Below are 25,912 nucleotides of genomic sequence, written 5' to 3' on the forward strand. Positions count from 1 at the left end.
ATCCTTCTCCACCCACCCCACGCGTGTTCCTTGGCCCTTGAGTGCTTTTCCTTCCCTCCCCACTTAAAACCTGGTTACAAAGCATGGATCCACATGGATCCTCAGGATTTTTGCATTGGGCTACCTCAAACTCACCATCAGATCACATGTCTGTGGCCACAGCATGAACCACAAAAATCATACATCCACTGTTTTGTTTATGGTCGTGTTATGGTTTATGCGTGTTATGGTCGGGTGCGTGTTACAGAGCGAAAAATACGGTACTTAAGAGATAAGGCGGAAAGTAGTGGGAAGTAGGGGGAGGAGAGGTGGGGAAATATTGTTAAAAAGGTGTAGTTATAAGATCCTTCGTCCTCCGCATTTTGTGTGCTCCGCATATCAGCACTAAAATCTGAATTGTTAAATTGTGTTATTGTGGTTTTCGTTGTATGTGTTTTTTGTGGTTGCTGTTTGCATTGATAAAATGATTAAATAAATTGAAAAGAAGCTCAAAAAAACAAAAAACCCTGGTGCCCTCCGGGTGTTTTGGACTACAGCTCCCATCAGCCCCAGCTAGCATGGCTGCGCTGGTTTGAACCAATGGGACTTGTAGTCTAAAACTTCGGAGGGTACCAGGTTGGCAAAGGCTGGTTTGGAGGATGAAGGAAATTGCGTTCTTGACGGGAAGCCCTTCTCCCTCCTGACTCCTTTTCTCCACCCTGCCCAGCTCCTGACCAATCACTACGAGCGTTGCTGGAAGTACTACTGCCTTCCCACTGGCTGGGCCAACTACGGGGTCACCTCTGAGGAGGAGCTTCACCTGACCCGGAAGCTCTTCTGGGGCATTTTTGAGTCTCTGTCCCACAAGGTAAGCAGTTGTACCTAACTTTGATCTTAAGCAGGATCCATTGGGTCAGCCTGGGAATTGGGTGATGTGTGAAGTGTTTTGCAGTAAAATAAGACACAATATAAAATGCAGAAAATTACACACCACACCAAACAAAGCCATTCCTGTGATGGTACGATGATTATTAAAGGTAATGCGGGTAGCGCTGTGGTCTAAACCACTGAGCCTTTTGGGCTTGCCGATCAGAAGGTCGGCGGTTCAAATCCATGCGACAGTGGTGAGCTCCCATTGCTCTGTCCCTGCTCCTGCCTTCCTAGCAGTTCGAAAGCACACCAGTTCAAGTAGATAAATAGGTACCGCTGTGGTGGGAAGGTAAACAGCGTTTCTGTGTGCTCTGGTTTCCGTCACAGTGTTCCATTGCACCAGAAGCAGTTTAGTCAAGCTGGCCGCATGACCTGGAAAGCTGTCTGCAGACAAACGCCAGCTCCCTTGTCCTGAAAGCGAGATGAGTGCTGCAACCCCATAGTTGCCTTTGACTGGACTTAAGCATCCAAGGGTTCTTTACCTTTTTTACCTTACAATGATTATTCCATAAAACGACAGAGGGAGCCTGGTCCCAAGCTGTATAAGGCCTTATATACCAATATAGTGGTACCTCGGGTTACATACGCTTCAGGTTACATACACTTCAAGTTACAGACATCCTCTAACCCAGAATTAGTACCTCGGGTTAAGAACTTTGCTTCAGGATGAGAACAGAAATCATGCTCCGGCGGTGCTGCAGCAGCAGCAGGAGGCCCCATTAGCTAAAGTGGTGCTTCAGGTTAAGAACTGTTTCAGGTTAAGAACGGACCTCCGGAACGAATTAAGTACGTAAACAGAGGTACCACTGTAATAAAATATTTAAAGTCTCTTCCTGTGCCCTACTGTGTGACCAGCCTTCAGGCTGACTGGCTCAAGCATTTAGCCTGCTTGAGTTGGCCTCTGACCTTTGGCTTCCAGCTGATCTGTCTCCCTCTTTCCTGGCTGTCCCTTGGCTATGAGTGTCTGTCAGGAGGGGTTACTGCCAAGGGCAACTCAGTTGGGAGGGTGGGGAATGGCCAGGAATGTGGGTCTTCTTCTTTTCTGTCTGCCAATTCACCCTACCTCTGCTTCTCTCCTTCACGGTGCCCAGAAATTTGACCCTGACCTGTACAAGCTTGCCATGCCCTGCCTGTGTGCCATTGCGGGGGCTCTCCCCCCTGACTACGTGGATGCCAGCTACTCATCCAAGACAGAGAAGAAGGCGTCTGTGGATGCTGAGGGCAACTTCGACCCCAAGCCTGTGGAGACCCTCAAGTGAGTGATGTTTAAGTAATAATAATAATAATAATAATAATAATAATAATAATAATAATTTATTATTTATCTTTCACCCATCTGGCTGGGTTTCCCCAGCCACTCTGGGCGGCTTCCAACAAAATATTAATATACAGTAATGCATCAAATATTAAAAACTTCCCTAAACAGGGCTGCCTTCAGATGTCTTCTAAAAGTCTGGTAGTTGTTGTTCTCTTTGACATCTGGTGGGAGGGTGTTCCACAGGGCGGGTGCCACTACCGAGAAGGCCCTCTGCCTGGTTCCCTGTAGCTTGGCTTCTTAGAATCATAGAATCATAGAATCCTAGAGTTGGAAGAGACCACAAGGGCCATCGAGTCCAACCCCCTGCCAAGCAGGAAACACCATCAGAGCACTCCTGACATATGGTTGTCAAGCCTCTGCTTAAAGACCTCCAAAGTAGGAGACTCCACCACACTCCTTGGCAGCAAATTCCACTGCCGAACAGCTCTTACTGTCAGGAAGTTCTTCCTAATGTTTAGGTGGAATCTTCTTTCTTGTAGTTTGGATCCATTGCTCTGTGTCCGCTTCTCCGGAGCAGCAGAAAACAACCTTTCTCCCTCCTCTATGTGACATCCTTTTATATATTTGAACATGGCTATCATATCACCCCTTAACCTCCTCTTCTCCAGGCTAAACATGCCCAGCTCCCTTAGCCGTTCCTCATAAGGCATCGTTTCCAGGCCTTTGACCATTTTGGTTGCCCTCCTGTGGACACGTTCCAGTTTGTCAGTGTCCTTCTTGAATTGTGGTGCCCAGAACTGGACACAGTACTCCAGGTGTGGTCTGACCAGAGCAGAATACAGTGGCACTATTACTTCCCTTGATCTAGATGCTATACTCCTATTGATGCAGCCCAGAATTGCATTGGCTTTTTTAGCTGCCGCGTCACACTGTTGGCTCATGTCAAGTTTGTGGTCAACCAAGACTCCTAGATCCTTTTCACATGTACTGCTCTCAAGCCAGGTGAGCAGTACAACGAGGGAACCGCCAGAAGGCCCTCGGAGCTGGACCTCAGCGTCTGGGCAGAACGATGGGGGTGGAGACACTCCTCAGTGCAGAAGGACGCACATGGCGTAGTGGTTAGTATGCCGATTCAAATCCCCGTTTGGCCGCAAAGCTCATGCTAGTCATCATCTCTCAGACCTAATCTACCTCACAGGGCTGTTGTGAGGAGCAAAACGGGGAGGACGTGTATACCACTTGTAGCTCCTTGAAGGAAAGGCGGGAGATCTGTGGCGTAATAAAAATAAACATAAACGTTAGCAGGCCTGCTGAGGTAATGCCAGTGCAGGGGTAGACAGTGAACTTTTAGGGAAAGATTGAAAGAGGGGAAGAGGGATTTAGCCTTTCTGTCAGGAGCTCATCCTACACTCGAGTAGGATCCTGGTAGAGACACATGCCCAACTGGCATGTTCTCTCCCTCCTGGTCGATCGTTCGGGAGCTTCAAAAGCTTTCTTCAGCCCGAACATCACAGCGACTGATGCCAACCAACACCAGCACACTTAGGGATCCGCAGAGTCTTCGCAGTTCGCGTGACAGACCTCAGCAACTCAGCATTTTGGCTAATCTACTTTATTTACATATAAACACACATGGAGCACTGCAACATGGCTCCCTCTCTCTCTAGCATCAGACAGCAAAGAGGAAAAGAACAAAGGACAATAGTCCCACTTCACGGAACACAGGAACACAAACATCCTGTCTCCGTCACTTCCCACTCTGTGGAGTCAAAACATATACCATCATGTGATAGACAAAAATTCCCAAAATAAAAAAATTCCTTCCAGTAGCACCTTAAAGACCAACTAAGTTAGTTCTTGGTATGAGCTTTCGTGTGCATGCACACTTCTTCAGATACACACAAAAATTCCCATGACTGCAATCATGGAGCAGGAATTCTAACACTTTCTGCTCCTTGCTAAAAACGCCCTCCAACTCCTTCAGTATTTCCTTCCTCTCCTGGATTTATTCCAGGCTGCAGAATCCAGCGCTGAGAGTTGGCGGGAATGATTAAACCTTGCAGGGCCGGGTATGGGCACTGCTCCTTCCTGTCACTTCTCCCCTGTAACTGCCCAGCCTCGCATCTGATGAAAATGTTCTTTCTTGCAGCGTCATCATTCCTGAGAGGCTGGACTCTTTCATCAACAAGTATGCTGAGTATACCCATGAGAAGTGGGCCTTTGACAAGGTAAGGAGCCTCCACGTGACCCTACACACACACACACCTTCCAAGCTCCAGGAAGATGAGGCTCTCTGCCTCCGTTTGCTTGGAAAGAAATGGATATGACACCATTTGATCTCCCACTTGCAGATTCAGAATAACTGGTCATTTGGGGAGGTGGTCGATGAAGAGGCTAAGACGAACCCCATGCTGCGCCCTTACAAAACGTTCTCGGAAAAGGTAAATATTGCACCCTGTAGAAGCCGGGTAGAACCTTTCGACTCCCGAGTCAAGTTGCAAGCTAAAGGCAAATGTCACAGAATTCTGACGCTTGACAGACCAACTGAATCTGAAATTTAGAATTTCAGACCAAAAGAAAATGCATCATAAAAATAGGATGTTGGCACTGTCCATCAGACTAAACCTTCTTGGGGGGAATAGCATTTTAAAGCAGAAATAATTATTCAGGTAGCAGATGAATATTTTGTATCATTAAAATGTCAGGAATCCAGCTGGTTACAAGATTAGGAATGTTATAACACTTTCAAATGAAGAGATGAAAATTGGATTTCTTGCTTGCAGATATATATTTTTAATGTATTTTTATTAAAGGTTTTCTTGGTTTACAAAAGTATGTGCAATGTCTCTTTTCAAGTTACATTTTTTACAGATCGGTTTCATTTGTTGAGACGTTAGTGTTACATTAGGAAGAAAAGGGGGAAAGAGGTGGAGGGGGGAATGGTGAGTGGGGGTGGAGATTTGACTTAGAAATATTCAGTTGGCTATCAGTCACCTTGTTAGAGAGCTCTCCTCTTATGTGGCCAGATTGGATCGTAATAGAATTCCCAGGATGTAATGGGGCACCACAGCTTACCGTATTTACTCAAGTCTAATGCACCATCGAATCTAATGTGCACCTTAATTTTCGCAACCTAATTTGGCCAAAAAAAGGTGAGCAGTAGATTTGAGTAAATGCGGTGATTCTTCGCCATAGTCCTTTCTCTTCTTCTCTGTCCAAAATTTAACATCACGGTTCCCTTTCTGTAGGATAAGGAAATTTACCGCTGGCCCATCAAGGAGTCTCTGAAGGCCATGATCGCTTGGGAGTGGACTGTTGAGAAGGCCCGGGAGGGCGAAGAGGAGAAGACCGAGAAGAAAAAGACTCGCAAGATCTCACAAACAACCCAGGTTTGTCCCGATGTGTCTTAGGAGGAGAAAAAATACCTGGGGGTTGGAACTAAGGGAAAATAGTACATGTTTCTTGCCCTAAATGCTTTTTTTATTATTAAATGAAAAGCCCCTTGGGAGGCCACAATTTTGAGAGGGTTGTGTGGCTTCTTAACCCCCTTTCCTATTTCCTCCTTCTGTCACGGTCCGGTTCACGGGCGATCAAAGTCCCGGCTGGGGATGTCGGGATCGGGGGCGGGGTGGGAGCAGGAACGGGAGTCCAGAAGCCAGGAGTCAGGAAGCCAAGAGTCTGAGGGTCAGAGAGCCGGGAGTCAAGTGTCAGGGAAAAGCAGCAATGCAAAAGCCAGCTGCAGGTGGCTGGAATGCAAAACAGGATGTTGTGGTCTGGAACTGTACTAGTGGAGAAAGGGGGCAGTCTATTCTCCGTACTGAGCACCGGATGTTAGTTCAGAGTGTCATCTGACCGGTACTGGAAGTACAGGGGCGGAGTTGTAACTCTACTGCTGGAGTCTGGAGAGTGCAGTCACGTTTCTCTGTACTGCTGAATGACAGGAATAAAAGACATGTAAATAGGACTCCTGTCTGTCTCTTCCCCTCCCTGGGGGAATGCAGGGAGGGAGAAGGAGGAGGGTGTGTTCTTCTCACGTCTGAGGAGGATCGCTGATTTATGACCTTGCCTGCCGGGAGACGCAGACGGGAAGGTCAACAAGTATCTCAGTCGGTTGCCCGGGGGGGGGCAGTTACCTCTGACTGCGAGTTGAGATACTGACATCAAGAAGCCAAGGGTCCAAAGCAAGGAGACACGAAGTCAAGGGTCCGAGGATCAAGAAGCAAGGAGACAAGGAACCAGACACAGCAAGGCAGGGAACGTGTTGCTGTGGCAAAGAGCCGAAGGGAAAATGCTGACCTTATATCTGTCAGGGAACTGACGTCGGAGCTAGAGGCGGAGGGAAGGCTCTCAAATGATGCTGAAGAAGGGCCCAGCAGGGAGAGAGGCAGCTCCGCAGATGGGGAAGCAAATCAGCACAACACCAAGGATATAGAGGGGCTGATGGGGGAATCGGCGAGAGGGCTCCAGGACTCTTCACCGGACACCAGCGGGGAGAGCACGGGTCCTCCGCTACCCACACCCTCCCTGCGCAGAAGACTTCCGCGCAGAGAGAGTAGGAGGAGACTGGGTGTCAAACAACTTTTATGTTGGAAAAGATTTAAGAAACGCCCACTGACGGATTCTGCTAGCGACTGAGGCAGCCACGAAGTGAAGGGCTGCCCAGACTGAAAGGTTTAGCAAGGCAACAAAGCCTGGAGAGGCGGCAACTTACGCACGAGCAACCCATACACATTACAATATCCCTTCCCGATATAATTTCTGACTTTTTCTGTGTGTAGATCCACCCACACTTTGAAAAGTTGCAATTTAGGGAGTATAGCTCAGACTTCCTCAACCTGTTTAGGGAAGCTTTTAATGTTTGATGTACTACAGTGTTTTAATGTTTTTTGGAAGCCACCCAGAGTGGCTGGGGAAGCCCAGCCAGATGGGCGGGGTATAAATAAATTATTATTATTATTATTATTATTATTATTATTATTATTACCTCGGGCCCTCCAGATGATAGATAGATAAACTTCATTCGCATTAGCCAATGGCCATAGCAACATAAAACAAGCAATGTATACAATTAAAAATACAACAATGGGTAAAAAGGACAATCAAATGACCAAGATTATCGTTCAGATAGTGGCCCTTAATCTCATTGCACCCTCGATAAACCTAGCAACCTTTGCTGTAGTCTGATCATTTTGATCTGGTTAAAGAAAGAACAACATGGCCGCAGATGGGCGGCCTGGGATGGTAAGTGTCAGGGGTTCAGGGGCAGAGGCACATGGGAGGCAGGAGAGGGAGGACCATTGGGCAGAGTCCGAGGACAGTGAGGAGGAGGAGGACTGTGGCCCAAGGGACTCCATGAGCTTTTCCAGCGAATCAGGGGATTCCCAGGAGGGGGCGCCTGTAGCCAGGGGGAGAGGAGCCCCAGGGGGGACTCATCAGGGGGAGAAGGCCAACAGGGAATCCCGAAGCAGCAGCTGGAGATCAGGGCTGGCTTCCCCTCCAGAGCGTAGCGAAGGGGGGGGGGGAGTTCCAGTGTGTCAGGAGAAGCAGCTCTGTTGGCTGGAAAGGAGGAGAGGTCAGAACAAGCCACTCTTCCGGAAGGGGAGGGGAGCAGTGAGAGGAGTGACGTAACCGTCAGGAGAAAGGTTGGAGGCTGGGCGCGCGCGCCAAGTTCAAATGTGCAAGCGCGCGGGGAAACGGAGAGCCCGGGGGAGGAGCCAGGTCCCAAAGCCCGCAGGAGGGAGGGAGAGCCATCGGGAGATTCAGCGTCAGAGGAATCCAGGAGGGGCGGAACTCCAGCGGGCAGAAAGACCCTGCGGAAAAGGAAAGACAGGAGGAGGTGGAGCAAAGCAAGCATCTTAAGCTGGTGTAGGGGAGGGACCGACTCAGAAGGGACTTCAACGGTCTAAGGCTAACAGACACGGGGCTGCGCGCCTCAGTTGTGGAACCAATAATGAACTGCAATAAACATCCTTGTATATAAGAAGAACTTGGCGTTGGTCTTTTGTGAGCTGAGACCTGAGGCAGCCCTGACAGTAAGTAAGAGTGGGGTGATAATCTCATTCCTCAGATCTTTATAAAGGGGACAGGACAGGCGAACCATGAGCCACTGTTTCCAGATTCGATGACCAGTCGTCTAAGGCAGCTTCCAGCATTTATGCGGGAGAGAGGCATCCAGAAAATTTGACCTAGTGCAAGAGAAAGGAGTCAAGGGTGGAGGCGATGGTGGTGTGGGGGAGGCACTGGCGTCCAGTGAGCGGTCTTTGTTCTTATGTGTCCCCCTTAGACCTATGACCCCAGCCATGGCTACAACCCTCAGCCCATTGACCTGTCTGGAGTGACCCTTTCCAGGGAACTTCAGGTGAGTGAGCACAAAGCAGAGCGGGAAAATCCCTCCGTCATCGTAACTTACCCAAATATATAATTTCTTCCACTTTTGACCACGTCTTCTCCTCGCCCCACCACTGGTCTCTCTCCACAGGCCATGGCAGAGCAGCTGGCTGAGAACTACCACAACACCTGGGGGCGCAAGAAGAAGCTGGAACTGGAAGCCAAAGGTGAGCCTCTGCATCTTCTTCTTCTTCTTTCTGCCTTTCTTTTTATCGGGGGCTGTTGTTCTCTCCCCTTTCTCCCCTCCCAGCAGGCTTCATGCCTCCTCTTTCTCTTTCCTCCCCCCCAGGGGGTGGCACCCATCCCCTGCTGGTGCCTTATGATACGCTGACGGCCAAGGAGAAGGCCCGAGACCGAGAAAAGGCCCAGGAGTTGCTCAAATTCCTCCAGCTTAACGGCTATGCAGTGACAAGGTGAGCCTGGAAGGAGACGGGGTGGGGTGGGGTGGATGGGTGAGATTGCGCACACACACATGCACACTGATGACATGTTCTGTATAAAAAAGGAAAAAGATGGGGGAACGTATGCTACATGCTCTAGGGCAGGCATCCCCAAACTCGGCCCTCCAGCTGTTTTGGGACTACAATTCCCATCATATACAATCGGGAATACAATTCCAGTATATTCCAGTATTCCAGGAATACAATTCCAGTATACCTGAAGGAGCATCTCCCCCCCATCGTTCTACCCGGACACTGAGGTCCAGCGCCGAGGGCCTTCTGGTGGTTCCCTTACTGTGAAAAGCCAAGTAACAGGGAACCAGGCAGAGGGCCTTCTCTGTAGTGGCGCCCGCCCTGTGGAACGCCCTTCCAGCAGATGTCAAAGAGAACAACAACTACCAGACTTTTAGAAGACATCTGAAGGCAGCCCTGTTTAGGGAAGCTTTTAATGTTTGAGGCATTACCGTATTTTAATATTGTGTTGGAAGCTGCCCAGAGTGGCTGGGGAAACCCAGCCAGATGGGCGGGGTATAAATAAATTATTATTATTATTATTATTATTATTATCCCTGACCACTGGCCCTGTTAGCTAAGGGTGATGGGAGTTGTAGTTCCAAAACAGCTGAAGGGCTGAGTTTGGGGATGCCTGCTCTAGGGATAACCACCCTGCCTGTGGGATTTGCGCTAGCTGCCAGTCTGCTACTGGGTCAAATTCAGGGTATTGGTGGTAACATTTAAATCCCTATACTTACTAATATATGATCTGGTTGAAATTATTAAGTAACAATAAAGCCAGTTTAACCAGTTTCGGATTTTACCACAGACAGTCCCTTTTTGCAACTCATTATAGGGGAGAAGGGTCAGGAAGGATTTCACAGCACCCCTAACAATTATCTGCTTTACTTTATTTAGCAAAATTTATATGCTGCTTTGTAATATGTTTTTTTTAAAATCCCTTAAGTAGTTTACATAAAATGGTCTAAAATATCCATTAAGAAAATAGTGATGGAACAGACTTTAATAGCGCCAACATTAAAAAAGAGAAAGCAGAAATATATGCACGGACGCACACACAAAGACATTATGCTTTGCCTCTTTTGAAAACCTGGCTTCTCTAGGGTCCCCAGATGTTGTTGTGCTACAACTCCTATCATCTGTAGCACATCTGTAGTGAGAAGGGCCACTTCTGGTTAAAAAAACCAGAAGCATTTTTACTTGGTATTATAGGTCAGGACATTAATAGGCAAGATGTTAAATTGTTTTTATATGCAACAACTGCGCCAAGAGTATTGCTAGCCCAGAAATGGAAACAAGAAGAAATTCCGACAAAAGAAGAATGGCAGACAAAATTAACGGACTACGCAGAATTGGACAAAATGACAGGAAGGATTCGAAACCTGCGGGACCAGAAATTTACAGAAGATTGGAAGAAGTATATGAATTATTTGAAGAGCAACTGTAATCAACAAATTACACTAGTAGGACTACAAGAAGTTTTGTAAGGAGAAATATACGAAGTGTTACAAAGTAGAAAAAGATAGAGATATTGGTTATGAGTTTGAAATGTAATAGGGAAGATAAGAAATGCATACTGAGAGATTAGATTGGAAATTTTTCAGAGAGGATTGATGGAAGTCAAAAGTTTGAATAAGATATAAAAGTATGTTTAATTGCTGTTGAAAATGATATGTTAAAAAAACTGATAAAAATTATTTATATATATATATATATATATGCAGGTTTTGGTGTCTTCGGGTGTCTTCCCGTGTAAGAGTCGGGGTGTCTGTGCGACGTTTCGACGAGGTCTCACTCGTCATCTTCAGGCTGGTGCTTTCGGCTTCTTGTTACTGGAACAGAGCAGAATCTGGTGTTTGAGTTCCTATAAATACTGTTGAGGGGTGTGGTGTATAGCCTCCAACGTTCTGGGCAGAGAGGAAGTTCCTAGATTAGTGTGCCTTTTCTTCTTTTGTTCCTTAATTACTTGAGGGATATCTTGAGTGATTTCATGAGTGATATTCTGAATACCACTGGGTGGGTCATTAAGTGTAGATTAGTTGCTAAAGCTTTTGTGTCTTGACCTCTTGAGCTTGTGAAGAGTTTTTCTGAGAAGATGGCTGTGCTGCATTTAATTGTGCTCTGGCTTGGCTTCGTGTATAGGGGCGAGCTGTGGTTTTGTGCCTTGTGCCAGCCAGATCTGTGTAGGGATTGCAGGGGGGTGCAGCATCCGGAGGTGCCACTATAGTTTGGCTACTGGATGGAGTCTGTAATATGTCTGTGGAGAGGGTCTGGGTTTGGGTCTGGTGTGGTTGATTGGTGACGGCGTTCTGTGTGCCTCTGGTTCTGGTGTCGGTTTTTGTGGGGAGGGCTAATTTCCAGATGTCTGGCAGGCGGGACGTGTCGTCACGCTTGTTCATGTTGTGAGGGTGTTTCTCTATCTCGATGGCTTCCATGATTATTCTCTTGTGGTGATGTTCCATGTTAAAGAGCAATTTGGAATCTGAGAAATTAATTTCGTGTCCTGTTTCTTTCATGTGTTGGAAAAGAGAGGAAGTTTTTTCTTCTTTTTTGACGGCATTCTTGTGTTCTGCGATACGTGCATTTATTCGTCTGTTTGTTTGTCCAATGTACGTGGCTGGGCAGACTTTGCAGGGTATTTCATAGACCCCTTGGTTTTCCAGCTGGATTTTGTCTTTTGGGTTTCTGAGGATATTGGCTATTTTTTGGTTGGTGCAGAAGGCTGTTTTGATATTGTGTTTATGGAGGATTTTGCTGATTTTGTCTGTAGTGCCCTTGATATAAGGAAGGAGGGCCATGCCATTGTTTTCTTCTGTGTCTTGGTTTTTGGGGGGTGTTTCTTTTTGGATTAGCTTCGTAACCCTGTTTTTCTGGTATCCATTGGCGATTAACACATTTGAGAGATTCTGTAACTCAGTTGTCAAGTGGTCTTTGTCAGCCAGGCGTTTGGTTCTGGAGATGAGAGTCTTGGCTACGGAGTTTATTTGTGCAGGGTGGTGGTGTGATTGTGCGTGTAAGTAGCGGTTGGTGTGTGTGTTTTTTCCGGTAGATAGTGTGTCCTAGGGAGCCATCAGGTTTTTTGTAGATTAGGACGTCAAGAAAGGGGAGTTGGTTGTTGTCTTCTATTTCCATAGTGAATTGTATTTTGGGGTGTAGGCTGTTGAGATGTGTGAGGAAGCTATCTAGTTTTTCTTTCCCGTGTGGCCAAATTACAAAGGTGTCGTCAACATATCTGAGCCAAAGTTTGGGTTTGTGTTCTGACTTGTCTAAAGCATTGGTTTCAAAGTGTTCCATGTACAAATTTGCGATGACCGGTGAGAGGGGTGATCCCATAGGTGCTCCTTCTATCTGTTTGTATCTTTGTCCATTGTGGATGAAGTACGTGTTGGTTAGGCAGTGGTTGGTCAGGTCCAGGATGTATTTGGGGGGATTGTATTTGTTTTGGATGGCTGTCAAGGCTTCATTAATGGGTACTTGAGTGAAGAGAGATACAACATCGAAGCTCACAAGAAGGTCATCGGGATGTAGGTATTGCTTCTTTATTGTTTCTATGAACTGGAAGGAGTTAGTAACGTGTGAAGCGATGGATTCTGCATAGGGCTGAAGTTGCTTAGCGAGAAATTTAGCGAGATTTTGTAGAGGTGAGCCTATGGAGCTGACTATTGGTCTGAGTGGTGTTCCTTCTTTGTGTATCTTGGGGAGACCGTAGAGTTTGGGGCATCTGGATGATTTTTCTCTGGGGATGATTCTTAGCTGGATTTCTTCACTGATAGGAGAGGCTTTTATTTTGGATTTGGTGGTTTTTTCCAGATAGGTGGTGGGATCTGTTTTTATAGGTTGGTAGGTAGGGTCTTGGAGTAGATTTGATAGTTTTGCTTGGTAGTCCGATGTGTTCATCACAACAGTGGCGTTGCCTTTGTCTGCTGGGAGAATGATTATGTTGTTGTCTTTCCTCAGGTTGGTGAGTGCTTTCTGTTCTTCTTTGTGTAAATTGCTTCTGGGTGGTTTGCTGGAGCAGAGGATGTTGGTGACTTCAAGTCTGATTTTATTGGCTTCATCTGGGTCGATTTTGGTCAGGCTAGCTTCGACTCCGCATATGATGTTTTCCGTGGGGATGCGTCTCGGGGCGACTGCAAAGTTGAAACCTTTGGAGAGTACTTTGGTTTCAGTTGGGGTGAGGATCCTGTCTGATATGTTATGTACTGTTTGTTTCATGGGTTGTTGTGGAGGGTGGCTGGGCTTCTGGCGTTTCTCTAGTTTGTAGAGTTTGTTGGTGTGTCTGTCTGTCTTATGTGAGGTCTCAGTTTCAGCTCTCCAGACGGCTAGTTGTTTGCATTTGTCCCAGAGTGCAGGGTGGATTTTGTTACATAGTTTGAGGTGAAGAGTGAGCAGATCTTTGTTGGTTTGGTTTAGTAGGTATCTTTTCTTATGTATTTCGTTTCTGATTAGGGATAGTTCAGTTCGTTTCAGGATCCTTTCGGTAGCTGGGGTTTTAGAGTGGAATTTAAGTTGGAAGCATGTGGGAGTTAAGTTGTTGTCTCGGCAGTTGCGTAGGAACAGGAGATCACATAAGATGGTGGCTCTTCGGATTTCTAGTTTCTCGTAGGTTCTTGTCAGCTGGAAGGTTTCCTCCCCGTAGAGGTGAGATATTTGCTTTCGTAGATTTTCACGGGTACAGGAATGCAGGTTTTGGTGTCTTCGGGTGTCTTCCCGTGTAAGAGTCGGGGTGTCTGGGCGACGTTTCGACGAGGTCTCACTCGTCATCTTCAGGCTGGTGCTTTCGGCTTCTTGTTACTGGAACAGAGCAGAATCTGGTGTTTGAGTTCCTATAAATACTGTTGAGGGGTGTGGTGTATAGCCTCCAACGTTCTGGGCAGAGAGGAAGTTCCTAGATTAGTGTGCCTTTTCTTCTTTTGTTCCTTAATTACTTGAGGGATATCTTGAGTGATTTCATGAGTGATATTCTGAATACCACTGGGTGGGTCATTAAGTGTAGATTAGTTGCTAAAGCTTTCGTGTCTTGACCTCTTGAGCTTGTGAAGAGTTTTTCTGAGAAGATGGCTGTGCTGCATTTAGTTGTGCTCTGGCTTGGCTTCGTGTATAGGGGCGAGCTGTGATTTTGTGCCTTGTGCCAGCCAGATCTGTGTAGGGATTGCAGGGGGGTGCAGCATCCGGAGGTGCCACTATAGTTTGGCTACTGGATGGAGTCTGTAATATGTCTGTGGAGAGGGTCTGGGTTTGGGTCTGGTGTGGTTGATTGGTGACGGCGTTCTGTGTGCCTCTGGTTCTGGTGTCGGTTTTTGTGGGGAGGGCTAATTTCCAGATGTCTGGCAGGCGGGACGTGTCGTCACGCTTGTTCATGTTGTGAGGGTGTTTCTCTATCTCGATGGCTTCCATGATTATTCTCTTGTGGTGATGTTCCATGTTAAAGAGCAATTTGGAATCTGCAAAATTAATTTCGTGTCCTGTTTCTTTCATGTGTTGGAAAAGAGAGGAAGTTTTTTCTTCTTTTTTGACGGCATTCTTGTGTTCTGCGATACGTGCATTTATTCGTCTGTTTGTTTGTCCAATGTACGTGGCTGGGCAGACTTTGCAGGGTATTTCATAGACCCCTTGGTTTTCCAGCTGGATTTTGTCTTTTGGGTTTCTGAGGATATTGGCTATTTTTTGGTTGGTGCAGAAGGCTGTTTTGATATTGTGTTTATGGAGGATTTTGCTGATTTTGTCTGTAGTGCCCTTGATATAAGGAAGGAGGGCCATGCCATTGTTTTCTTCTGTGTCTTGGTTTTTGGGGGGTGTTTCTTTTTGGATTAGCTTCGTAACCCTGTTTTTCTGGTATCCATTGGCGATTAACACATTTGAGAGATTCTGTAACTCAGTTGTCAAGTGGTCTTTGTCAGCCAGGCGTTTGGTTCTGGAGATGAGAGTCTTGGCTACGGAGTTTATTTGTGCAGGGTGGTGGTGTGATTGTGCGTGTAAGTAGCGGTTGGTGTGTGTTTTTTTCCGGTAGATAGTGTGTCCTAGGGAGCCATCAGGTTTTTTGTAGATTAGGACGTCAAGAAAGGGGAGTTGGTTGTTGTCTTCTATTTCCATAGTGAATTGTATTTTGGGGTGTAGGCTGTTGAGATGTGTGAGGAAGCTATCTAGTTTTTCTTTCCCGTGTGGCCAAATTACAAAGGTGTCGTCAACATATCTGAGCCAAAGTTTGGGTTTGTGTTCTGACTTGTCTAAAGCATTGGTTTCAAAGTGTTCCATGTACAAATTTGCGATGACCGGTGAGAGGGGTGATCCCATAGGTGCTCCTTCTATCTGTTTGTATCTTTGTCCATTGTGGATGAAGTACGTGTTGGTTAGGCAGTGGTTGGTCAGGTCCAGGATGTATTTGGGGGGGTTGTATTTGTTTTGAATGGCTGTCAAGGCTTCATTAATGGGCACTTGAGTGAAGAGAGATACAACATCGAAGCTCACAAGTAGGTCATCGGGATGTAGGTATTGCTTCTTTATTGTTTCTATGAACTGGAAGGAGTTAGTAACGTGTGAAGCGATGGATTCTGCATAGGGCTGAAGTTGCTTAGCGAGAAATTTAGCGAGATTTTGTAGAGGTGAACCAATAGGCTCAACACCCTCACAACATGAACAAGAAACACCCTCACAACATGAACAAGCGTGACGACACGTCCCGCCTGCCAGACATCTGGAAATTAGCCCTCCCCACAAAAACCGACACCAGAACCAGAGGCACACAGAACGCCGTCACCAATCAACCACACCAGACCCAAACCCAGACCCTCTCCACAGACATATTACAGACTCCATCCAGTAGCCAAACTATAGTGGCACCTCCGGATGCTGCACCCCCCTGCAATCCCTACACAGATCCCCCCTGCAATCCCTACACAGATCCCCCCTGCAATCCCTACACAGATCTGGCTGGCACAAGGCACAAAACCACAGCTCGCCCCTATACACGAAGCCAAGCCAGAGCACAACTAAATGCAGCACAGCCATCTTCTCAGAAAAACTCTTCACAAGCTCAAGAGGTCAAGACACGAAAGCTTTAGCAACTAATCTACACTTAATGACCCACCCAGTGGTATTCAGAATATCACTCATGAAATCACTCAAGATATCCCTCAAGTAATTAAGGAACAAAAGAAGAAAAGGCACACTAATCTAGGAACTTCCTCTCTGCCCAGAACGTTGGAGGCTATACACCACACCCCTCAACAGTATTTATAGGAACTCAAACACCAGACTCTGCTCTGTTCCAGTAACAAGAAGCCGAAAGCACCAGCCTGAAGATGACGAGTGAGACCTCGTCGAAACGTCGCACAGACACCCCGACTCTTACACGGGAAGACACCCGAAGACACCAAAACCTGCATTCCTGTACCCGTGAAAATCTACGAAAGCATATATATATATATATATATATAAAAAGAGAAGGGCCAGCAGTCAGGGATGATAGGAGTAGTAGTCCAACAATATCTGGGGACCCAAGGTGGTCGAGAGTACCAGCAAAAACCTGTCTCACTATCTCCCCATTCTGTTTATCTCTCACAGGGGTTTGAAGGACATGGAACTGGACACATCATCCATTGAGAAGCGGTTTGCCTATGGGTTCCTGCAGCAGCTGCTGAAGTGGATGGACATCTCTCAGGAGTTTGTGGCCCACCTGGGTAAAAGGAGCTGTGATTATGTCCCCCGCCCCCAGTAGCTTCCTCTGGAACCTGTGAGGAGCTCCACACTGACCCCTGTAGCGCTCCACATCTCCAGGGACCCTGTGGGTGGGGAAGAAGGGAGCTTTAGAATGAGCCGTTTCAACTCACTTAGGATGGGAATGGAGACTAGTGTAGCAAAGCCAGTTGAGCCAGAACTCTATTCTCAGTTCTGGGAAAGGGACAGCAGTTCAGTTAAAGCATGTTAGTGTATAGGAGTAAGGACACCTGGATTCGCTTTGTCAAATGTGGTTGGGAAGTGAGAGTCTGCTTTGAAGCTTTGGGCTCATCCTCACTGTGCTTTCTAGGCAAAGGTCTATGTCGAAGTGCTTCCCCTGCTTTCCCCAGGAAAAAAACAACACTCTTTAATGCTGAATTGCAACAAATGGCAAATCAGGTCTTCTACGGATTGACATTTGCTCCGACTCAGCACTAAAGAGCATAAAGCGTTTGGACCCGCGCTTAGAAACATGGCACAGAATGAAGTCTGGATGAGCCCTTACTGATCCCTGGGCCAAAGACCAAACTGTTTTGGAATGCTTCCAACCAGTCCTTGTTTTTGGCTGGGATTCAGCACCATACCACCAAATTCGGGCTGACCTGTTGCCCTTGCGCAGCAAACTCACTCTCTCACCCCCAGAGCAGGATTTTTTTTTGGTGCACTGGGGTAACATTGGCTTGACACAATGTCACCTAACCTTGCTGCAAAGGTATTATTAATACTCAATAAATAAATAACTCAAACCACCCTGCGAACTTTGTGCTAACCAGGCAGGACGAATGCTCAGTAAGTCAGCTGTCTGGAAGCCAGCTCCTTTTCTCAATTGCTCAGGGTTAGGGACACAGGTGTGCATTTGTTGCATGTGAGTGTTCCTTATCCCCTCTGCTTCTCACACCTTGGTGGAACTCACTGGGATTCTTCCTGCTTCAGACGCCGTGGTAAGCAGTGGCCGGGTGGAGAAATCCCCTCATGAACAAGAGATCAAGTTCTTTGCCAAGGTAAGTTGACCTTTCTCTTTTCCTCTTTCCGTTGGGGACTGGGGAGGTTTTCCCTGCCTAAACAGAGCATCAGCTGTACTTAGTGATGTTGGTGAATTCCATCGGAACTGAAAACAGGAGCAAAAATTTTTGTGATTTGCACGTTTGCCATGTGGGGACGTTTAGGGAAGCAGGAGAGGATATAATATTTTATGATATCCTTCCTAGCTTGCGTCAGCAAGTTCTATTACTTAGCAGAGTTGTTAAACAATCCCCCTTTTAAATTATGCAGCGGAAGTGTTCTGGGCCCATAACCCTTTGTGGGGATAAAATAAAAAAATTCCTTCCAGTCGCACCTTAGGGATCAACTAAGTTTGTTATTAGTATGAGCTTTCGTGTGCATGCACACTTCTTCAGTGCATGCACACGAAAGCTCATACTAATAACAAACTTAGTTGGTCTCTAAGGTGCTACTGGAAGGATTTTTCTAATTTTGTTTCGACTACAGCAGACCAACATGGCTACCTACCTGTAACTAGAACCTTTGTGGGGAAGTTTAGGGAGGCAGGAGAGGGTGTATTATTTTATGATATCCTTCCTAACTTGCATCAGCAAGTTCTATAACTTAGCAGAGTTGTTAAACAATCCTCCTCTTAAATTACACAGCGGTTAGCTAGTTGCAGGCTCGTCTGAGCCTCACTATTTAGGATTCCTGGTACGATCCCTTTTTATATCCCTCCTAAAAGAATAGACACAACCAGCTGATTAAAGTTAGCATAAAACTAGTTTACTTACAATCATCCAGTTCACAATAAGATCCCTGAGGGCAGACTTAATTTACAGAACAACATATAACTATGGTTCCAGTTACAGATAGGTAGCCGTGTTGGTCTGCCATAGTCAAAATAAAAAAATTCCTTCCAGTAGCACCTTAAAGACCAACTAAGGTGAGAAATGGCTTAGTCATCCCATTATACATGACTAAGCCATTTCTCACCTTCTCACCCCTTGCCTTTTCCTGTAAGACCTATTGCAGTCGTTAAGAGTCGTCAACAGGCTCACCTCAGCTATCTGCCAATCTCCCATTCCCACCACCCTTCTGAGTAATACCCCTCCCCACCTTCTCACTATATAGAAGGGTCTGGCAACTTCTGTTTCAGTGTATCTGAAGAAGTGTGCATGCACACGAAAGCTCATACCAAGAACTAACTTAGTTGGTCTTTAAGGTGCTACTGGAAGGAATTTTTTTATTTCAACATATAACTATGTGAATTATCCCCTAAGGGAAATAGTCTCAAGTGACTGCGACTCAGCAGTCACTTCTCCTAACTCTTAGGAAGACAAAATGGAGAACAAGAAGAGCAGAACATGGAGGCCGTGTGCTCCTCTGTCCAAGAACAGGCCACCCCCACATTAAGTCACATGCAAAGGAAGTCTGTCCCAGCTCAGGAGGAACTAGCAAGTTTTCTCCTGAGTGATACAAAGCACTCCCCAGCCATGTGCATTGTAGGAATGTTGTATTTGACTGCAATACGTTTTTACATCCCACACGCCAGAGGTCAGGAACGGAAAGCACAGAAGCAAATACAAATTGCGTCCACTGTTGTTTCAATTTAAACCTGCAAACGTCACATAAATAATCATATTTATTCACTATGTCGTTTTTGACGTTTCCCTCTTCATATCGTGGCAGTGAGTGGCATAAAAACCAACAATGAAATGACCTTTGTAAAGCAAGTACAGTGGTACCTCGGGTTACAGACGCTTCAGGTTACATACGCTTCAGGTGACAGACTCCGCTAACCCAGAAATAGTACCTCGGGTTAAGAACTTTGCTTTCAGGATGAGAACAGAAATCGTGCTCCGGCGGTGCGGCGGCAGCAGGAGGTCCTATTAGCTAAAGTGGTGCTTCAGGTTAAGAACAGTTTCAGGTTAAGAACGGACCTCCGGTATTGACATATAAGCTACGGGACAAGGATAACTGTGACTTTAAGGATGAATGGGAACCTTTCACAAAATATTTGAAGACGCAACAAAGCGAACTGGACTCCTTGGCAGGTTTTGAATAAACATTCACAATTTTTTTACTGATAATAATCAGCTAAACAGTTTGAGGATCTATACAACTGTGTCACATGCAGAAAATAGCATTAGTGGAGAAACCAAAGACTGGAACTGAGGGAAGTCGGGGGGTGGGAGGATGGGTTCGGGGGGGGGGAGGAAAAATTGGGGGGGGATAAGGATATGTTTTTGGAAAATAGGTTTTGTTATAACTTTGAATAATAATAATAATAATAAAGAACGGACTTCCGGAACGAATTAATTAATCCGAGGTACCACTGTACATGGGGATGAATCCGATGTAATGCTAAGGAGCTGGTTTCATTAGCAGAAGGGTTTTCTGCTTGCCCAATGGAACGATTCCCCTCTCTCCCTCTGCCCTGTGCTGTTCTGGAGGTAATTCCAACCACCACCACCCCAAACCAATGGGGAGGAGAGAGGTGACTGCCTCTTTGTCCTAGCAGACGTTCTTGAGTTTAAACCCAGCCCAAAATACATCACAAACCTGCACGTCATCTTATTTAATATCTATGCTCCCCTATTAGATCCTGCTGCCTCTCATCAACCAGTACTTCACCAATCACTGCCTCTACTTCTTGTCCACACCGGCCAAAGTCCTAGGCAGCGGGGGCCATGCCTCCAACAAGGAGAAAGAGATGATAACCAGGTGAGTACCTAGGAAACACCAGAAAGAACTGGATGCTTGTCTGTGTGTGAGAGTGTGCACAAAGGGTTACACCAGGCTTCCTCAACCTCGGCCCTCCAGATGTTTTTGGCCTACAACTCCCATGATCCCTAGCTAGCAGGACCAGTGGTCAGGGATGATGGGGGTTGTAGTCTCAAAACATCTGGAGGGCCAAGGTTGAGGAAGCCTTGGGTTACACTTTCAAGTTGGTTGTAAAGTGTAAAGTGGGGACAAACTTGTGTTTGCAAATATATGCTTGTTATACAGATAGGCAGTGGTTCGCTGTGAGAAGATGTTCAAACCAAGGTTTGCTAGCCAGTAATGTGTGAAAAATGGCTCTTGTTAGAGCTGGGATGAAACTTTTTGCAAATGCAAAGTTTGCCCGAATTAGACTCCTTTTTAAATTTCACATATTTGCATATTTCAGCTTTGAAATACAAAACTTTGGAGGTTTTGTTGTTGTTTTAAGGATAGAGGAAACCTTGTGTATTAACTATAAGGCAATAATAATTTACAAATAGAATTTCTAAATTTGAATGTTGTATTTACCCATTAAACCTCTCAGCAGCCTGGATCCAACGGCATCCATGACTGGGAATTTTGTTGAGGGAAAGGGAGAGGAACCATCAAGCAGAGAGGATATGAAGTCACATTTGTTTTGCAAATAAAATGTTTCTGTTTGAAAACTCCTAAGCCCTTCCCTCCCAAAATTTATTTCAGGCCACATGTCTTTGTGCACATGTGTGTAATATTTTTTTATTGAGACTTGGGAACACCTGTTTCGGGGGGAAAGGTTGTGTGTGAAGCAACTCGGAGCTCTGAATTCTGCCTCTTGCATTTTTTTTTCCTGGGTTTTGTGTGCATGAATGTAGGAAGGTAGAGGCATGTACACAGTCCTCTCCAAGCTGCCTCACTGAGGCTCCGAGGCCCCGTCCGCCCTCCCCTCTTCCCCATCGATGTGCACTCCTCTTTCCAACAATCTCTTTCATTCTCTCCTTCTACCTCTCTCTTTTCTGCCCTTCAGCCTTTTCTGCAAACTGGCAGCCCTAGTCAGGCACCGGGTCTCTCTCTTCGGTAAGCTTCATCCTTCCTCTGCTCCTGTCCTGGGGTGGGCAGGCGGTCTCAACCTCCTCTCCTCTTCATTTCTCCTCCCTCTTGTCGGCTCACTGGGGGTTTTCTTGCGCCCACGAGTCTGCTCTCCCTCCTGCACCCTGACTTCCCTCACCCTGTGCTACCTCAGCCATGAACAAAGCCGCTGCCCTTCTGCTTCTCCCACCACCTGTATTTCTCTAACCTGTGCATCTAGTCCATTTTCCTGAACCCAGGCCCTAAATCTGGGTCTTCTGTCTTCATCCAGGGACGGACGCTGCTGCTGTGGTTAACTGCCTGCACATCCTTGCCCGCTCTTTGGATGCCAGGTGAGTAGTCAGCCAGTCAGTCCATTTTATTGCACATAGCCAAAGGCTGCCACAACGTACACAGAATCATTCAACAATTAAAAGAAAATATACTGGATTGATACAAAAAACTTAAAACATTTATATTATCAAGACGTTACCTACTCTAAACAGAGCTATAAAAGTACCTTAATATACAAGTTAAGACATTAAATAATAAAATTTATAAGCTAAAATTATCACATGGCCACTAATATATTAAAAAGTAATGTTAATTAACACAATGTGCAATTATATTCAGAGTTTGGTGATAAAGATAGAATATAGCTTGATGTAGATAGGGTCAAAAAAATTCATCTCCTTTACAGTTGGTGGCTGCCTTGGCTATATACCGTATTTTTCGCTCTATAAGATGTACCAGACCATAAGACGCACCTAGTTTTTGGAGGAGGAAAACAAGAAAAAATAATATTCTGAATCTCAGAAGCCAGAACAGTGCAGAACTCTTGCTGTTCTGGCTTCTGGGATAGCTGTGCAGCCTGTATTTGCTCCATAAGACGCACACGCACTTCCCATTACTTTTTGGGAGGGGAAAAGTGAGTCTTATAGAGCAAAAAATACGGTAATGTGCTCTAATGTTCCTAGCAGCAGTTGCAAAGAGTGCTACACGGCGAGTCACATACTTATCTGTGTCTGTGAGAAGATGTAAAATCATGTGAGAGGGGTTCTGGCCAGGGGACCTTGTCATTATAGGTGCTAAAAATCTTTCTCTTGCTTCATTATATAAACCAGGTAAGTAATAATCCTTCACATGTGCACACCTGCGGAGAAGACCTATAAAGATGCATGGCTCACAAAAGATTGCCTCCCCTCTCTGTTTGGTGTGAATGAATGAATTTAAATACTGTGTATCTGCATTCACCAAAAATGTTTTCTGCAGAGTTTGCACATAGATGCCTCTTGTTATTTTTGTTATGTACTGAAGTTCTCGCCCTGGGCCAGCAGAGGGATACTGTAAATAGTTTTCACTCAGGTCCACATATGCAAATAAGGGATAGTTACAGAAAATGGTTACTGTTGTGTTGTACTGGAGCTCTATATAAGCAGGCTGACTGAACCCTTCAGTTCAGTTCTGTTCTGGGCTGTGAATAAACAAAAGCTGTTTGAAGAATCGCTGTGTCATCTGATATGTTCACCCACAACTTAACAATTTTTGTTTCCAATTACATTCAGTTGTTTACGGTCTAGATTTTGTTATATTCTTTCCTCTCCTGTTAAATGTTTGATTGGTTATGTTTCTAATGTAACATAGGAACATAATCAAAAATATTTTTTATGTATAAAAAAAAGATTTTTTAAACTGCAGCTGCTTTAGATGTTTTTTTAACTATATCTGTTTTTAGAATGTTTTGAGTGGATTTTTTTTTAGAATGCTTTTAAAAATTGCTTGTGATGGAGGAGTTTGCTGCCCTGGGCTTCCTTGGCAGGGAAGACAGGATAAACCATAATGATAATACAGTGGTGCCTCGCAAGACGAAAAGAATCCGTTCTGTGATTCTCTTCGTCTAGCGGTTTTTTCGTCTTGCGAAGCAAGCTCATTGACGGATTAGCGGATTAGCGCTATTAGCGGCTTTTAGCGGCTTATCCGCTTATCGGATCAGCTGATAAGCGACTTAGCGGCTTAGAAAAAGGGGGGGAGCAAGTCTTGTGAAGCAAGCCCATAGGAGATTCGTTTTGCGAAGCACCTCCAAAACAGAAAACCCTTTCGTCTAGCGAGTTTTCCGTCATGCGAGGCATTCGTCTTGCGGGGCACCACTGTAAATGTAAAAAGTAATAAGTGCAGCAAACGGTGTTGATGGATAAACTGACCAGGCAAATGTGAGGACAGAGACTGATGGCTTTATTGACATTTGGCCTTGCTTTGATACATATGTCACACAAAGAGAGCATCATGCAGGCCACCCAGTGAACATGGCCATCTCTGGGAGGACGTACAGGGTGGAGGGGCAAATGATTCTTTTAACGTACAATCTAACTACACATTTTTGTGTGCCGATAAGTTCAAGTGCTTCTTCCTGCGGTTGTCTGGGAGTTTGGAAGTGTTTACTACACTGCCTGGTTACAGTGTTGGGGACACATTTGTGTGGGGTTTTTTGTTTTGTTATTTATTTATCGTATTATTATTGAATAATAAGTGGGACATGGGTGGCGCTGTGGGTTAAACCACAGAGCCTGGGACTTGCTGATCGGAAGGTTGGCAGTTCAAACCCTGCGACGGGGTGAGCTCTCATTGCTCGGTCCCTGCTCCTGCCAACCTAGCAATTCAAAAGCACGTCAGAGTGCAAGTAGATAAAATAGGTACCACTCTGGCGGGAAGGTAAATGGGGTTTCCATGCGCTGCTCTGGTTCGCCAGAAGCTGTTTAGTCATGCTGGCCACATGACCCGGGGAGCTGTACGCCGGCTCCCTCGGCCAGTAAAGCGAGATGAGCGCCGCCACCCCAGAGTCGGTCACGACTGGACCTCATGGTCAGGGGTTCCTTTACCTTTTACCTTATTGATTAATAAACCCAATTAAATGTTGCCCCTCTAACGAGGCGGTATGTAGGGCCTCCTTGCTCGTAACCCTGTGCAAATCTGATCCTGGCACCTCCTCCCTGCAGGACAGTGATGAAATCGGGGCCTGAGATTGTGAAGGCCGGCCTGCGCTCTTTCTTTGAAGGGGCCTCGGACGACATTGAGAAGATGGTGGAGAACCTCAAGCTGGGCAAAGTGTCGCAGTCCCGCACCCAGGTCAAGGGCGTGGGCCAGAACATCACCTACACCACCGTGGTCCTGCTGCCGGTGCTGACCTCCATCTTCGAGCACATCGCCCAGCACCAGTTTGGGGATGACGTCATCTGTGAGCAAACGTTTGAGGCAGCAGGGGGGATGAGTGGGTGGAGCTGGGCTTTGAATCATGGATAGGCCTGAATAGGTTGGTTGCTGTCAGGGAACTGCCATCAGAGGCACGGGAGAAGGAGAGGGTCTCTGATTCTGCAGGAGAAGGTCCCAGCGCTAGAGGGAGACTCAGCTGGGAAGAAAGGGAAGAGAATGAGTGTAACACCAGGGATCCAGGAGAGCAACGGGACAGGGAGGTGCAGGGGCTCCAGGACTCTTCGTTGGAAGTTAGTGAGGAGAGCCCAAGCACCCCGCTGCCCACGCCCACCCTGCGCAGGAGACTCCCGCACAGTGAGAGGCGGAGACGATTGGGCGTCAAACAACTCTTATGTTGGCAACGCTTTAAGAAACGCCCACAGACAGATTCTACGAGTGACTAAGGGCAGCCACGCTGAGATGGGCTGCGTAGTCCGGAGGGTTTAACCAGGCAATCCGATGCTCAAACGGAGCAGGATTACGCATGAGTAACTCCCAACCATTATAGTTGCTGTTAGCAATGCAAGCAGGCCTTGAATGATCTGCCTAGGCTACAATGATCGCACCAGGGCAAGGATGGTGAATTGGGGTGAGGAAGAAATTTGGTCCGCTCTGCAGTTTAACGGAAACCTAGCTGTTTTGCGCTCCTCAGAACAATACAGTGGTACTTCGGGTTACATACGCTTCAGGTTACATACGCTTCAGGTTACAGACTCCGCTAACCCAGAAATAGTGCTTCAGGTTAAGAACTTTGCTTCGTGCTCCGGCGGCGCGACAGCAGCGGGATGCCCCATTAGCTAAAGTGGTGCTTCAGGTTAAGAACAGTTTCAGGTTAAGAACGGACCTCCAGAATGAATTAAGTACTTAACCCGAGGTACCACTATACACGGAACTGAAATGTGGTGTAGTGGTTAAGAGCGATAGACTCGTAATCTGGGGAACCGGGTTCGCTTCTCCGCTCCTCCACATGCAGCTGCTGGGTGACCTTGGGCCAGTCACACTTCTCTGAAGTCTCTCAGCCCCACTCACCTCACAGAGTGTTTGTTGTGGGGGAGGAAGGGAAAAGGAGATTGTGAGACGCTTTGGGGCTCCTTCGGGTAGTGATAAAGCGGGATATCAAATCCAAACTCTTCTCTTCTTCTATAGCCTT

The 25,912-nt window shown here is 46.3% G+C and overlaps 1 protein-coding gene across 9 annotated transcripts in view; it reads left to right on the forward strand.

The window, feature by feature from the left end:
* RYR1 (ryanodine receptor 1) overlaps positions 1–25,912 on the forward strand; it is a 223,963-nt gene that overhangs the window by 128,898 nt on the left and 69,153 nt on the right. For all 9 annotated transcript variants that reach the window (XM_082230909.1, XM_082230913.1, XM_082230914.1 and 6 more), the window contains exons 50-63: positions 707–847; positions 2,001–2,164; positions 4,317–4,395; positions 4,519–4,608; positions 5,416–5,556; positions 8,451–8,525; positions 8,646–8,721; positions 8,844–8,967; positions 16,573–16,688; positions 17,659–17,726; positions 20,312–20,433; positions 21,476–21,525; positions 21,809–21,869; positions 24,510–24,748. In XM_082230909.1, the coding sequence (XP_082087035.1) occupies positions 707–847; positions 2,001–2,164; positions 4,317–4,395; positions 4,519–4,608; positions 5,416–5,556; positions 8,451–8,525; positions 8,646–8,721; positions 8,844–8,967; positions 16,573–16,688; positions 17,659–17,726; positions 20,312–20,433; positions 21,476–21,525; positions 21,809–21,869; positions 24,510–24,748 (1,546 nt within the window). The remainder of the gene's footprint in view (positions 1–706; positions 848–2,000; positions 2,165–4,316; positions 4,396–4,518; positions 4,609–5,415; positions 5,557–8,450; positions 8,526–8,645; positions 8,722–8,843; positions 8,968–16,572; positions 16,689–17,658; positions 17,727–20,311; positions 20,434–21,475; positions 21,526–21,808; positions 21,870–24,509; positions 24,749–25,912) is intronic.

This window comes from Podarcis vaucheri, assembly GCF_965113315.1.
Source record: "Podarcis vaucheri genome assembly, chromosome: 7".
In the NCBI taxonomy this organism is placed as follows: domain Eukaryota; kingdom Metazoa; phylum Chordata; class Lepidosauria; order Squamata; family Lacertidae; genus Podarcis; species Podarcis vaucheri.